General features: G+C 42.0%; 1 protein-coding gene across 5 annotated transcripts in view; it reads right to left on the bottom strand.

Moving 5' to 3' along the window:
* The window catches only part of TMOD3 (tropomodulin 3), a 77,079-nt gene that overhangs the window by 36,432 nt on the left and 24,581 nt on the right, over nucleotides 1–16,066 (bottom strand). For 3 of the 5 annotated variants that reach the window (XM_002717761.6, XM_008268998.5, XM_089310343.1), the window contains 2 exons: nucleotides 11,225–11,424; nucleotides 3,766–3,922 (listed from right to left, as the gene is read on the bottom strand). In XM_002717761.6, coding sequence (XP_002717807.1) covers nucleotides 3,766–3,922; nucleotides 11,225–11,350 — 283 coding nt within the window. In that variant the 5' untranslated portion in view covers nucleotides 11,351–11,424. The remainder of the gene's footprint in view (nucleotides 1–3,765; nucleotides 3,923–11,224; nucleotides 11,425–16,066) is intronic. The other 2 variants (XM_089310344.1, XM_089310345.1) reach the window with 1 other exon arrangement.

The following is a 16,066-nucleotide window of genomic DNA, read 5'->3' as shown; positions in this document are numbered from 1 at the left end:
ACTTTGGATCCTGCTACCCAACTGGAAGACCTGGGTTGAATTCCAGGTTCCTGGCTTTGGCCTAGCCCAGCCTTGCCTATTGCAGGATCCTATACATAATAACTTCTAAGTGTCCTTGGCCTATCAGTTTTTTAAAATCATTTCTGAGACAATCTAAAGAAAAACTGACATGAATATATTGTTTTTGTTTTTGCCCAAAAGAAAAAAATCCCAAAATGTCCAATTTTCAGTTTTATGGGAGATGGAGTTCTGGGCTCCTGGGTGGAAGATCTCTAACTGCCTTTCAAATAAAATAAAATAATTTTTAAATAAAAATTTTTAAAAAATTACAATGTGATTTTGGCATATAATCTGGAAGGAGTTCAAGGAACTTGGTGATATTACTGTAACATTCTCTGGTTCAGAAAACTCAAACTGCCATCAAGTACTGAATTCTAGGGCCAGTAATCTTGTATGAAAATCATTTAGTTTAGAGATCAATACACATATCATTAATTCTAAATTGCCCAATACATCAAAAAAGTTAAATGTTTCTGTTTATCTACCAAGGTAGATTTGCGAACTGTTTTATGAAAAACTAGGAGGACCTCTACTATATGGACAAATATTCTCAATCTGAAAGTCTGTTTTCTCCAAAATAAGCTATTAAGTAAAAATGTGGGAAACAATCCAGGTGATCAGGACAAAGAGTCATGGGCAAGGCATCTTATGAAAATAAGCTTTCAGATTTTTGAAGTAAAGGAAAGGTTTCACATTTATCATGAAGAGGCATACAAGGAACAAGAATGCCAATAAGATGTAGCTGGATTAATCCAAGGATCTCCTACGTGATCAGGATACTGGAGATAAGATGTAAGAAAGCAATGCATATTAGAGACCAAGGATAACAAAACTGATTTAAGGACGAGAGTCTAGGGTGGATTTGAGAATACTGCAGCTGCTTTTTTACTTTATTTCAAAGCAGAGCTCTCTATAGCCAAGTTCCTCAATTTCTCAAGAGGAATTTGTTCCTCTTCAGGTCTATGGCATTGTGATATGGCTTATAAAGTTGACTCTGTCCGGTTTGGTAGCATTTGCTTTCATCAGATGGATTGCTGAAACTCATGTCTGTGGTTCTGGGCTGGTCCTCCATGCCAGAATGGCCATCTCTTGTTTGGTAATAATCACTCATCTGACCCTTCACAGTGATTTCATTGTACCTATTAACAAGTCTGGTCCTCACATGACAGCAAAGCAAATGCCCAAACCATATGATTTCATTATTATATAACGTTCAAGGCAGGCATAATTCATCTACTATATTAGAAACTATGTTGGTGGTTATCTTTGAAAAAGGAAAGGAAAAAGGAATTGGCGTGAATTGAGGTGTTCTAGAGATGCAGATGTTTTGACTGGAGAGCTGATTACAAAACTATGTTCACTTCATAGTTTGTCATGTACTTACCACTTGTGCATTTTCTATAGGAAATAAAAATGGCATGGTCTTTTTTAAAAATATCTTATTTATTTATTTCAAAGGTAGAATTACAGAGAGGCAGAGGCAGAGAGAGAGAAAGAGAGAGATCTTCCATCACTCCCCAATGGTGGAAATGGCTGGAGCTTCGCTGATCCGAATCTAGGAGCCAGGAGCTTCTTCCAGGTCTCCCAAGTGGGTGCATGGGCCCAAGGACTTGAGCCATCCTCTACTGCTTTCCCAGGCCATAGCAGAGCGCTGGATGGGAAGTGGAGCAGCCAGGACTCAAACCAGTGCCCATATGGGATGCTAGCACTGCAGGCAGCAGCTTTACCCGCTACGCCACAGCATGTGCCCCATGGCATGGTCTTAAACATCATACTACCCAGAAACAGTACTTAGCAGGTAAACATAGCTAAAATGCATGTAGTAAAAATACTGAATGTGTTATAAAATGAAAAACTACTGTCCATGAATGAAAAATTATTTCTTTTATAACTACTCCATTTATTTCTTATCCACCTAAAACTTAAATAAGACACTCATATTCTCTACTGCAGTACCTGGGTTTAATTTCCATCTATTCCACTTCCAATCCAGCTTTCTGCTAATTCATACCCAGGGAGACCAGATGATAGCTCAAATACTTGGGTTCCTACTACCCATGTGGGAGAACTGGACTTCTGGGCTCCTGGCTTTGGCCTGGCCCATCCCCAGGTGTTACAGGCATTTGGGGAGTGAACCAGCAGATGGAAGCTGTCTCTTTCTGTCTCCTTGCCTTTCAAGTAAAGAGAAAATAAATAAATAATTTAAATATAATAATAAATCCAAGGACTCTGAGTAAAGCAGATAATCTTCCAAAACACAGGTGGGCCTCATTCAATGAGGTACAATTCTGGGTAGAATAGTCTGATCTTACCTACCATGTAAGAAAAAATTCTGTCAGTTGACTGCCTTTAGACATGAACTGTAGCTCTCCACTGGGCTTCCAGCCTGCTGGATTTTATATTTTTATCTAAAGCCTTCATGGCTATGAGAGCCAATTCTTTAACTTAATCTCAATCTCAATCTCTCTCTCTTCACATCCTGCTAGTTCTGTTCCTCTGGAGAAACCTAACGACAAGTAGCAGAGGCAGTGATCCTCAACCACACATGAAGGGGAGTTAGAATCTAAGCAAGGAGCACAGGAGCTGCAGTGATAAATACTTCTGAAAAAGCCTGATGCAGACCTGTGCATTACTGACCAACAATCAGCCTTGGCATGGCTCCAGAATGAAATGAGAATTTTCCAGCTTCCCTTGCAGCTAAAGAGTGGCTACTGCAACACAGTGCTGGTCAAATTCTTGAGAAGAACTTCTTTCCCAAATAAGAAGCCAAAGTCTCAAAAGGAGAATGAAGACACTGCACTCCAATCCACTTTTCCTGCCTAGAACACTGTAATTCAGATGTAAAAACAGGGCCTGGAAGAGCTGGTGTGTGGCTGTGTTACTGCTTGCCACCACTTGCCAGGACTTGTACCTCTCATCCCAAACAAGACTACAGGCAAAAGTTGGCTTTCTAGGTCAACCTGTATTCTGCCCAGTTATGAAAGTGGAGGGACTGACACTGTAAGTCACATACAGAATTTTCAAAAATAGAGCTGTGTTCAGTCTGCACTGAGGATATGTAAGATCAGACACTGTAATGGGTGGGGCTTGGACTAAAAACAATTCCTGAAAGCAATGATCAGGAAGCACTAGCGATTACAATCATGAATCACTAGGGAAGGCTGCAGCACATCTTTGAAAATATGGCATGACAATTTCTGCTTTACAGACAGGATCAGAGCTGAGCAGTGCTTTGCTTTCTCTGTACTCTGTAATACACCAACAGATTTAAAACTTCATCTCAGCACGCTTCCAGGCCCTGTTTTTACATCTGAATTACAGCAGTCTAGGCAGGAAAAGTGGATTGGAGTGCAGTGTCTTCATTCTCCTTTTGAGACTTTGGCTTCTTATTTGGGAAGGAAGTCCTTCTCAAGAATTTGACAAGCACTGTGTTGCAGTAGCCAGATTTGTGGCACTACAGAACTAAGGAGGGTTATACAAAATCATTGTACAATAAAAATCTCACTAATGAATACTTTAAAAGAAACTTACTGGCCAAGTTGATGAAAAATGTAAATCAACTACCTAACACGTTTTCAAGTCAACAATACCATTTCTTTAAGGCTACCAATGATGTGCCTCTAGAAATATTATTCTCTTGAAATCCTCCTACAGAAAGAAAAATCAAGTGCTAGCAGCTAAATGATCTCCCAAGGCGGGGCTTACCTTTCTTTTCTCCAGTGTAGGGGACATAGTCTTCCCTGTCCTTATGCTCCAGTGCTTCCTTCTCTAGATATGACAGGAGGTGTTCTCTATCAAACGGCCCCGTGGCAGACTTTGATGTCTGGTTCTTCTGCCGAAACCCTGCAGGCAGAAGGGCATTCTGCCAGAGAGAATGAATCAGCCATTGTGACTGCCAAGAACGCCAACGCTCTATGCTTCAACAGATTACCCATATCAGAGAGAATTACACACTAGATGTGATACAGGCATTGACACTTAATTGCAGGATTTTAGGGAAGCAAAAACAAAGATTTTTATCAGGTAAAATTCATTTATTAATAAAATAAGCAAAAACACTTTTTCCCCCCAGAAAGTATTCTACTAGCAGGAAACACTCTTTAGGAAGGTAATAAAATATAATTTTTTAATGCTTAATAACTACTCAGTATACATGAATATACTGAGAATAAATCCAATAAATGACTACATGCATGACATTTCTTCATAATGACTTGGATTTCCTTTTTTTTTTAAAGACTAATTTATTTATTTGAAAGTAAGAGTTACACAGAGGAGAGGCAGAGAGAGAGAGGGAGAGGGAAGGAGGGAAGGAGGGAGGGGGAGGAAGAGAGGGAAGGAGGTCTTCCATCCAATGGTTCACTCCCCAGTTGGCCTCAATGGCTGGAGCTGTGCTGATCCAAAGTCAGGACCCAGGAGCTTCTTCTGAGTTTCCCACGTGGGTGCAGGAGCCCAAGGACCTGGGCCATCTCTTACTGCTTTCCCAGGCCATGGCAGAGAGCTGGATCGGAAGTGGAACAGCCGGGTCTCCAACCGGCACCCATATGGGATGCTGGTGCTTCAGGCCAGGGCATTAACCCACTGCGCCACAGCACTGGCCCCAATGACTTGCATTTCATAATGACTTTCTCATGTTTACCATGCAGTATATCAGGAAGTTAATATTTACCTGACTGTGTTTAAGTTCAATGTGAATGTTTTTACTTCCGTGTGCATGCATGTGCATATACACAAGCACCAGGATGTATTTGCAACAGCTGCTGCCATTGCCAAGACATCCCTAAGTTATTCGGAGCCAAAGCTAATGTCCCTGGGTTTCCATGTGTGTGTAGCCTTTTGGAGGGCACAGAGACTAGGAGTGGAGGGTAGGGTACATGGTAATTGATTAAAGTTGTCTCCTGGAGTCCCTACTTTGAATTCTCATTAAACCAGGAATAATAAGAGGTAGCTAGACAAAGTGAGCACCACATTTTTGTCAAAAGCCAAAGAGGTAGTACTGCCTTTTCTCATATTTCTGGGTATTCCTTAGCTTAGCAAATGGGAGGCAGCCAGAGAGTACAAAAGGGCCAATCCTGTTTTATATCTTACAATATTGGCAGTAATGGTTAATCTCATGGGTGGTATAAGATAATTTTTCATTATAAAGGGTGATTTTATATGGCTAATTATAACAGGAAATTTACATTTCATAACTAGAAAACATGGCACTTAAATTTCGGACAATTGCTGAGACCCATAACCATTTTCGTAAAATTCACCTTTGCATTCCCATTTACATATACTTGTCACATAGAGAGCTGACCTATAAAGAAGAAACATAAAAGAGGTCTCTTCCTAACTTTATACATACTGCGTATGTTTTATAATATAGTAGTCTATGGCATTGTAAAAAAGAAACACGAAGTTTCCACCTTCAGAATTCTCCAAACAAGAACTACACAGGAAGAATCCATGCTCAATCAACCTGCAGGTTCCGCTGATTCTTACTTTCCAAAGAACTCCAGTTATCTTTTCCCCATCTCCCAACACCATTACTTTGGTACCTTTGTGCAGGCTATGTCTCAAGCTTGGCTGGAATGTCACATGAGCCTCCCAGCTGCCCTCTCTGGATCAGTCAGTTGCCTGATATTGTTCATCCCTCACTCCCACCAGCTCAATCTGTTACCTTGCCTCATCTCATACACTTCCTCCCCCATTCTATTCACACTTTATCTTTTCCCCTTCTTGCTATACTCACAGGTACTTCATAAGTTTCATAGAAAAATGGAATTACAAGGTCTTATTCTGGTGTAAAGCTTTTTTGAAATCTATGCTGTTTTCATAAGCATTTCCACGAACTTTGTGAAGACACTGCACACTTCCTTCCACCACAGGCCTTTCTATATGTGGTCCCCCCTTCCCTGGAACGCTGTTCATCCCTTGTTGCTACTCATTTTTCAAACGGCAGCTCCATTCCTCTGAGGGAAGCTTTCCCTGAACCTTTACCATAATCTTCCAACTTAGAGTGCTCACAATTATTTTAATATGGTATGGTTACTTGATTAAACTCTAATTCCTTCCATTCCTACCTACCTGTATCATTTTTAAAAAATTATGTACTTCAAAGGCAGAGATACAGAAAGAGACAGATCTTCTGTTCACTGGTTCACTCCCCAAATGGCCTCAATGGCTGAGGCTGGGCCAGGCTGAAGCCAGGAGCCAGGAACTTCATCTGGGTCTGCCACATGGGTGGCTGGAGCCCAGGGACATGAACCATCTTCTGCTGCTTTCCCGGGCACAGGGAGCTGGACTGGAAGTGCAGCAGCTGGGACCTGAACCGGTGCCCATATGAAGTGGCAATGCTGCAGGCAGAGGCTTAACCTACCACACTTGTATTCCTCCCTTTTGTACCATTAACCCTAGCACAGTACCTGAGATGTGTGGATTTCCCCCAAAATATAGATGGAATAAAAAGATTTCAGACTACTTTTGAAGAAAAAATGGTCAATAATAAAGTTAGTTTTCTTCATCAACAAGGCATGCATGTATGTATTGTGTTATACATACATATCACCAGGGTGACAGAATTGTGTTATCCCACCTCCCTGCAGTTTTAAAATGTTAGCTCAATTCTGGCTCCTTAAATACAGTTATGACCACAAAAGACAGAACGGTTTTAGGGACTTTGAACCAAGCTTCATTAGAAAGTATATTCTAATCAAGTGAAAGCGAACAGATCATATTTAACAGATAAAAATCTCATTAATATGACTGCCACTAAAAATGACACGCTTCTCCTTGCAGTGAAATTTTGTTGTAACTATATATTTTTAGCCTTGGAAATAGGAAAAAAAAAAAAGTTAACTGCATAGGCTGCCTGTCATGTGAATCTGTTTTATGAAAATGCAGTAAGTTAGAAACATGCACTGAACGCAGCATGAAGACAATAAAATCACCCTCCAATATAATAAGGCACCACACACACACTTTCACCTTCTCTGACACTACCTTCTGAGACTTTATACGTTACAGTGGTGTTTCTTTGGATGAAGCAGCTTCTAAATCTCTGACCCTCTTTTCTTACCTATTGCTTTACTGGAACTCTTCAAAAACATGCTGTTAGGGGTGGTGCTGTGGCGTAGCAGGTAAAGCCACTGCCTGTGGTACCAGCATCCCATATGGACACCAGTTCGAGTCATGACTGCTCCACTTCTGATCCAGCTCCCTGTTAAGGCCAGGAAAGCAGTAGAAGATGGCCCAAGTCCTTGGGCCCCTGCACCCATGTGGGAGACCCGAAAGAAGCTCCTGGCTCCTGGCTTCAGACTGGCGCAGCTCCAGCCATTGTGGCCAACTGAGGAGTGAACCAGCAGATGGAAGACCTCTCTCTCTCTCTGCCTCTCCTCTCTCTGTGTAACTCTTACTTACTTTCAAATAAATAAATAAATATTTTAAAAAAAAGGATGAAAATGAATCTTGATGTGAATGGAATGGGAGACGGAGCAGGAGATGGGAAACGTGTGGGTGGGAAGGAAGTTATGGGGGGGGGGGAAGCCATTGTAATCCATAAACTGTACTTTGAAAATTTATATTTATTAAATAAAAGTTAAAAAAAAGAAAAGAAAAAAATAAAGTTCCATTAGCTGGTGAAAAAAAATGTTGTCATGCTGTCAAGTAAAGTTTAAGGCTGTGAGTAAAGATCACTGTTTTCCTAGTCTCAATTAATGATGTCTGAGCTTGGTGGAGTTGGAATCAGGGTTGGAGAATTTGCAAAATACACTCAGGGGTTAGAACTCAAAGTTTTTCTTATGAGAAGCCAGCCAGCCATGGATTTACAAATAAGAAAATGTAAGTCATCAGATTACAGACTGATACCACAGTGCATGAATTAAAAAGGGAGTCACTATAGTTTAACAAAACCAGACACTGCCAGCTATCAAGTAGGTAGTGAGAGATTTAGTCTTAGTTCTTTCCATAGTCATAATAACTGAGGCCTGTAATCTATCTTTTGTTTTAAATAAAAGATAAATTAAGGTTTCTCAACCAGGTGCATTTTGACCTCCCAGTGGACATCTGGATATGTCTGAAGACATTTTTGGTTGTCCTAACTGCAGGGTGGGACTATTAATCACGTTTTTTATTCTCAGTATTTTATGATACTTTGACATTTTGGAGGCCTTACTAATCCTGGAGAGACTACCCCTCCCAGCACTGGCTAATTCCTAGAGACCACATTATCTCCAACTCCTCCAGTCCTCTCTCCCTTGAGCACACCCTTCATATACAAACCAACCAATCCAAGGTTCAGAACCCCAATTATTTCCTTTAGCTATGTCTCACATACTAAAGCAGTATTTCCTCTGCCCTAGATCACCACAGGGCCAGGCAGGAGGCAACTACGGACAAATTAAAAAGCCCTGAGGCCTTCTAAAATTATTCAAATTCTCCAACCCTAAACTTGCCTCATCCATCCATTCCTTGAAGAAACCACACTAAAGAGGCCAGCGCTGTGGCTCACTAGGTAATCCTCCGCCTGCGGTGCCAGCACCCTGGGTTCTAGCCCTGGTTGGGGAGCCAGATTCTGTTCCGACTGTTCCTCTTCCAGTCCAGCTCTCTGCTGTGGCCTGGGAGGGCAGTGGAGGATGGCCCAAGTCCTTGGGCCCTGCACCCCCATTGGAGACCAGGAGGAAGCGCCTGGCTCCTGGCTTCGGATCGGTGCAGCGCCAACCGTAGTGGCCACTTGGGGGGTGAACCAACAGAAAAGGAAGACCTTTCTCTCTCTCTCTCTAACTCTGCCTGTCAAAAAACAAAACAACAACAACAACAACAAAAACAAACAAACAAACAAAAAACAAAGAAAAGAAACCACACTAAAGGCTATGGGCCATGCCTGCTCCTTGTTCTTCAGCCTCCTGACAGACCAGGGTACCGGCCCATAAGCCTCTGATCCTCGAGCCCATGTGCCTTCTGTTCTTGGGAGCTGTAAGTAGTAAACTCTTCATCAAGGAAGCTGTCTCTGTCATTTTACTAAGCTGGATTAAAACATACCCCAAACAATGTTTAAAAGAGAGAGGAATGACACTGTCCTGTCAGTGAACAGAGGCCAGGGATACTGAGCAACATCCTTCAATGCACACGATAGCCCCCACAATAACAAATTATAGAGCCCCAAGTAGTGCCAAGGTTGAGAAACTCTGGACTAGATGAACTCTCATGTTCTTTCCAGTTCTAAAATCATTTAATTAAGTCTATTAGACTGAATGCCTGTAGAATACATTGCCACGCCATGTCAAAACCAGCACTGTGGTGCCGATGCTGTGGCACAGCTGGTTAAGTCACCATCTGCAGTGCTGGCATCCCATATGGGTGTCAGTTCTTGTCCCAGCCGCTCTACTTCTGATCCAGCTCTCTGCTGATACACTTGGGAATACAGTGGAAGATGGACCAAGTTCTTAGGCCCCAGCACCGTGGGAGACCCGGAGAAAGCTCCTGGCTCCTGGCTTCTGCCTGGCTCACCCCAGCTGTTGGGGCCATTTGGGGAGTGAACCAGCAGATGGAAGATCTCTCTGTCTTTCTCCCTCTCCCTCTGCCTTTCAAATAAATAAATAAAAATCTTTAAAAAAAAAAAAAAACATGAAAAACAGCACTGTATATCCTAATTCCCCCAAACTTAGACATACTAGGAGCTTTTCCTTATAAAAGTAATTACGTAATTATCAAGGGATTTGATCTGTGGTACAGATACATCATCCAGTAACAAGAAGTATAAACTCAACTCCATTCTTAAATAACACTTAAAGTCAGTATCTCAGCATAAAAAACACATGGTAAAGCAGAGTCTAGCAAATAATCATTACCTTCAAGCTGTTTCCTCACTACCTCCCTCCCACAGATCACAAAACGCATTCAAGGGTTCTTTGTAATTTATAAAACAAACAACATTACAATGAACTAAAACAGAGATTCTTAACCCTTTTCAGATTATAACAAACATATGTATGCAGATGATAACCAATTCATGATGGTCTGGCTTAAGATTTTTCAACTTTAAGATGGTGCAAAAGTGTACCCACACAACCGTCTGTTTTTCACTTTCAGTACATTATTCAACAAATTACATGAAGTAGTCAACACTTTATTATAGAACATGCTTTGTGTTAGATGATTTTGCCCAATATAGGCCAGCGTAAGAGTCTGAGCATTTTTAATGTAGGTGTATTCAACACATTTTGATTTAACATTTTTTTTAACTTATGATGGGTCTATCTAAGCTTAAATTTTTTTTTATTATTTATTTATTTATTTATTTATTTTTGACAGGCAGAGTGGACAGTGAGAGAGAGAGACAGAGAGAAAGGTCTTCCTTTGCCGTTGGTTCACCCTCCAATGGCCGCCACGGCCGGCGCGCTGATCCGATGGCAGGAGCCAGGAGCCAGGTGCTTTTCCTGGTCTCCCATGGGGTGCAGGGCCCAAGCACCTGGGCCATCCTCCGCTGCACTCCCTGGCCACAGCAGAGAGCTGGCCTGGAAGAGGGGCAACCGGGACAGAATCCGGCGCCCCAACCGGGACTAGAACCCGGTGTGCCGGCGCCGCTAGGCGGAGGATTAGCCTAGTGAGCCGCGGCGCCGGCCTCTAAGCTTAAATTTTAAGTCAAGGAGGAACATCTGTATTTAGGTCTGCTCTACAGTCAATGGTAGTATTGCTTAGATTACTTAAATCTAACCTATCAATGACTAGATTCTTACTCAATTTGATCAGCCTCTTTTAGAAAGGCAACAGTCAGGGTTAAGGTCACAGAGAACCTTCTGAAGGTAATACATGCTGGTGTGGAAGCTCTCAAGAGACACAGAGGTTGGTATGTATCGAAGAGTGAATGATCTGCTGCCATTTCACTAAAAACATTGCTCTCTCTGCAGAGAAAAAGATTTCTTAGAAGAGAAAAAAAATCCCAGGAGATGTCTGAAAATAAGGCTATTACAGAAGGTAGTTTGCAATAGTCACCTCATAAATATATGGAGGCAGAAATTGGAGAACCATAGAGGAAGCAAAACTGAAGTTCACTTGGATGAAAAGGAGGAAGTGGTGGGAAGGTGCCTGGGAAGTGTCACGAAAAAGCTGTTTAAGGCAGCTACCTAGCGTCAAACGATCTGAACAGTTATTTCATTTGTCTTTACCAGTCAGTACCTACCTCAGGATCAAGATCATCCAGAACAGTTTCCAGTTGTTTCAGTTCCACTTCGGACAGATTCCCAAGGAGCTCATCTTCATCAAGGTCCTTGTACTTCTCCAAGTCCTTCCGGAACGGTAATGCCATGATTTGGCAGTGTAGGCAATCGCTTAACGCTTGCTATTCGGTAGAGTCAGAAGTGATTTCTACTTTTCTTAAAGCTGTGGAGAGAAGAAACAAAACATTTTAATTATTATGTCACCTCCAACTACTTAGAACTAATAATAGGTTAAATGAAATGTAATTTACATGTGCCATATATTCTTTGAATATCTATCACATATCACCCTTTTCTATGGATCATTTGGTACCTTTACAATTGGCCATTTATTGATGACAACAAATCAATTGGAGGACAAAAAATGAGAGAAGAAAATTCAAATCCATTAGAATAGCTACTTAGGGCAGGTATTTGGCCTAGCAGTTAAGCTGGTAGTTGGGATGCCCACATTCCATACCAGAGTGCAGGGTTCAAGTCCTGGCTCTACTCCCAATTCTAGCTTCTTGGAAATGTGCAGTCTGGGAGGCAGCGGGTGATAGCTCAAGTAGTTGGGTGCCTGCCACCCACAAGGGAGACCTGGACTGGATTCTGGCTCCCTGCTCCAGCCTAGCCCAGCACCAGCAGCTGTAGGCATTTGTAGAATGAACCAGCAGATGGGAGCTCTGTCTCTCTACCAATTATATGCATTTTTAAAAAGATGTATTTATTTATTTGAAAGTCAGAGTTACACAGAGAGAGAAGGAGGGGCAGAGAGAGAAAGAGGTCTTCCATCCGCTGGTTCACTCCCCAACTGGTCACAGCGGCCAGAGCTGTGCCCATCTCAAGCCAGGAGTCAGGAGCTTCTTCCAGGTCAGACTTAGGCCATCTTCTACTGCTTTCCCAGCCCATAGCAGAGAGCTGGATCAGAAGTGAAACAGCCGGGTCTTGAACTGGCACCTATATGGGATGCCGGCACTGCTACATCACAGGGGAGGCCCCATGCATTTTTAAAAATAGCTACTTGATAGAATTTCTGATGACTGAATTTTAGAAAGAAGAATTATAACATGTGCCAAAATATTTTTTTCTCATCAATGACTTTCAAATTACTATACCAGAATGTTTTGTTTCAGTATAGTATGTTTCAAGTACATTTGTTTTAATCAACTTTTTGAAGAACAATATGACCCAATCTTAATACAAGGGTACTTCAAAACATTCTTGGAAAAATAAAATTAAAAATTTTAATTATTTTGACATCTTCTCCCGTATTCTCAAAGAGTTATAGTATGGGTCATAATTCAATGGATACTCTATTAATATGGCACTCTAATGGGCAGTATGATAGGAAGGAGATATTAGGAGCAAAGGCAATACTATATGCAACCCAAGTGCTATATATTTGGAACAACATTATTTGGAGACTAAAGAACTTACTCCCAAAATTGCTTTTCCTTATTCCCAAGTGAAATCTATGAGACAAAGCATGTTTTTAAGTGTTGCTTGAAGAATAATAAAATGGGGCTGGTGTTATGGTGTAATGGGTTAAGATGCTTCCTGCAATACCAGCACCCATGATTGTCAGTTTGAGGCCTGGCTCTTTCACTTCTGATCCAGTTCCCTGCTAATGCACCTAGGAAAGCTGTGGAAGACAGGAGACCCAGATTAAACTACTGGCTTCTGGCTTTGGCCTGGCCCAGCCCCAGTCATTGTGGCCATCAAGGGAGTGCACCGGTAGATAGAAGATAGCTATCTCTCTGCCTCTCTCTTTGTAATTCTTTCAAATAATATATATATAATAATATATATAATATATATTATTATATATATAATTTATATATATAATATATAATTTATATATATTATATATTATTATAATAATATATATTATATATATAATATATAATATTCATTATATATATAATTTATTTGAAAGAGTTAGACAGTGAGAGAGAGACAGAGAGAAAGGCCTTCCTTCTCTTTCTTCTGTTGGTTCACTCCCCAAATGGCCACTATGCCAATCAGAAGCCAGGAGTCAGGTGCTTCTTCCCGGTCTTCCATGCAGGTGCAGGGGCCCAAGTACTTGGGCCATCCTTCACTTCCCTCCCGGGCCACAGCAGAGAGCTGGACTGGAAGAGGAGCAACCAGGACTAGAACCCGGCGCCCATATGGGATGCTGGCGCCACAGGTGGAGGACTAACCAAGTGAGCCACGGCGCCGGCCCCAAAAAATATATTTAAAAAAAAAAAAAGAATAAACATTCATGAGCACACTGCCCAGCTGAAGAGATAGAACAGTAATAGGACACTCATATTTACTCTCTAGTTTCATTTCCTTCCCCAAAGTAGCCATCATACTGAATTTTGAATTAATCATTCTCTTGCTTCCCTTTATAGTTTTGCCCTGTACAGACATATGCTTAACAGTTGCCTTTAAAAAATATTATTTGAAAGTGAGTTACACAGAGAGAGAAGGAGAGGCAGACACAGACAGAGAGGGAGAGGGAAAAGAAGAGAGAGAGAGTGGGAGAGGAGAGAGGGAGAGACAGAGAGAGGTCTTCCATCTGCTGGTTTACTCCCCAGTTGACCGCAACAGCTGGAGTTATGCTGATCCAAACCCAGGAGCCAGGAACTTCCTCCAGGTCTTCCCATGCAGGTACAGGAGCCCAAGGATTTGGGTCATCTTCTACTGCTTTCCCAGGCCATAGCAGAGAGCTGGATCAGAAGTGGAGCAGCCACGACTCGAACCAGCGCCAATACAAGATGCCGGCACTGCAGGAGGTGGCTTTACCCGTTATGCCACAGCCCCAGCTCTGCCTTTTTGTACTTATGTAAATGGACTCACATAGTAAAAAACCTTCACTGTTGCTGTTTTTCATTTATTGTTCTGAGTTGATGCTTATACTTCTTTCAAGTTCATTTCTATATAGTATTCTATCATGTAAATGGACACATAAGCTACCCATATCCTGCCCCTCTATTTCTCAGCTATAAACAATTTTGTTACCTATTTCCTGGTATACTTGTGCAAGAGTTTCTCCAAGGTGTCAAACCTAGGAATGGATTGCTGGGAAAAGGGCATTCCTACATTCAACTTTATTGGACAAGATTAAATTAGTTTCAAAGTGACTGCACCAACTTATTTTCCTAAAAGATATACCACATGATGATTGATGTTGCTTCTCATCCTTGGTAATTGTAGGGGTTATGAGTTTTTATTTTTGGCCATTCTGATGGATGAAAAATGGTATTTCACTGTGGTTTTAATATTTTTACTAAATTATGACAACACTGAACGTATTTTCATGCCTTCATTGGCTATTGAAGAATCTGTTGCCTTCCCCCCTTTAAAGATATTTTTGGGGAATAACTGTTTTTATTCTTAAAAAGATTTAACTATCTATTTGAAAGGCAGAGTATAGACAGAAAGGGAGAAAAAGACAGACAGCAAGAGGTATCTTCCATCCGCTGGTACATTATCTAAATGGCCTTCGTGGCCAGGGCTGGGCCAGGCCCAAGCCAGGAGCTTCATTCAGGTCTCCCAATTGGGCACAGGGGCCCAAGTACTTGGGCCATCTTCCAGTACCTTCCCAGGCACATTAGCAGAGAGCTGAGTCAGAAGTGGAGCAGCTAGTAATCGAACAGGTGTTAATATGGGATGCGGGTGTTGCAGGTAGACTTAACCCACTAGGCCACAATGCTGACCTGTTGCCCATTTTTATATTGAATGGTGTTTACCATTTTTTAAAGGATTTATTTATTTATTTGAAAGGCAGAGTTAGAGTGGCAGAGGCAGAAAGAGAGAGAGAGGTCTTTCATACACTGGTTCATTCTCCAAATGGCTATAACAGCTGGAGATGGGCCAGTCTGAAGCCAGGAGCTTCTTTTGGGTCTCCCACGTGGGTACAGGGGCCGAAGGACTTGGGCCATCTTCCACTGATTTTCCTAGGCCATAGTAGAGAGCTGGATCGGAAGTGGAGCAGCTGAGACTCAAACCAGCGCCTATTGGGATGCTGGCACTGCAGGCAGCGGCTTTCCCCACTACACCACAATGCCAGCCTGTTTCCCACTTTAAAAAAAAAAAAAATTCCTTTAATATATTTTGGATACTAATCTTTTTCAGTTATGTGTAACAAATCCCTTTTCTTTCAGCTCTTACTAGTTCATTATGTACTGCCTGAGGGAGAATGTTTCTGATTTCATTTAGTTTTTTAAGGAATTCACTTTAGTTTGTTTTCTTCTTTTCAAAGCAATGGGGAAGATAGTTCCTTCAGATTCAGATTGTGGAATTTTGTCAAGAGGCAAGAACTTGGCCGGCGCCGCGGCTCACTAGGCTAATCCTCCGCCTGCGGCACTGGCACACCAGGTTCTAGTCCCCATGGGGCACCAGATTCTGTCCCAGTTGCCCCTCTTCCAGGCCAGCTCTCTGCTGTGGCCAGGGAGTGCGGCCCAAGTACTTGGGCCCTGCACCCCATGGGAGACTTGGAGGAAGCACCTGGCTGCTGGCTTCAGATCAGCGCGGTGTGCTGGTAGCAGCGTGCCGGCTGCAGCAGCCATTGGAGGGTGAACCAACGACAAAAGGAAGACCTTTCTCTCTGTCTCTCTCACTGTCCACTCTGCCTGTCACAAAAAAAAAAAAAAAAAAAAAAAAAAAAGGCAAGAACTTGAACTGTCATAATATACCAAAGTTTCCCAGAAATTTTCTCCCTTCTAAAGCATAATTTTCAGGCCAAGGGGGATGCTGGCACCTGCTAAGTCACAGCGCTGGCCCCAATTCTTCATTCTTGAGTCACTTTTTAAAGCAGTGTTTCTCCAGCTTTAGAG

The sequence above is a fragment of the Oryctolagus cuniculus genome, chromosome 12, assembly GCF_051225735.1.
Source record: "Oryctolagus cuniculus isolate XC-2025 breed Fujian yellow rabbit chromosome 12, ASM5122573v1, whole genome shotgun sequence".
In the NCBI taxonomy this organism is placed as follows: domain Eukaryota; kingdom Metazoa; phylum Chordata; class Mammalia; order Lagomorpha; family Leporidae; genus Oryctolagus; species Oryctolagus cuniculus.
Note: the sequence above shows the minus strand (reverse complement) of the source record. Positions and strands in the feature narration are given on the sequence as shown.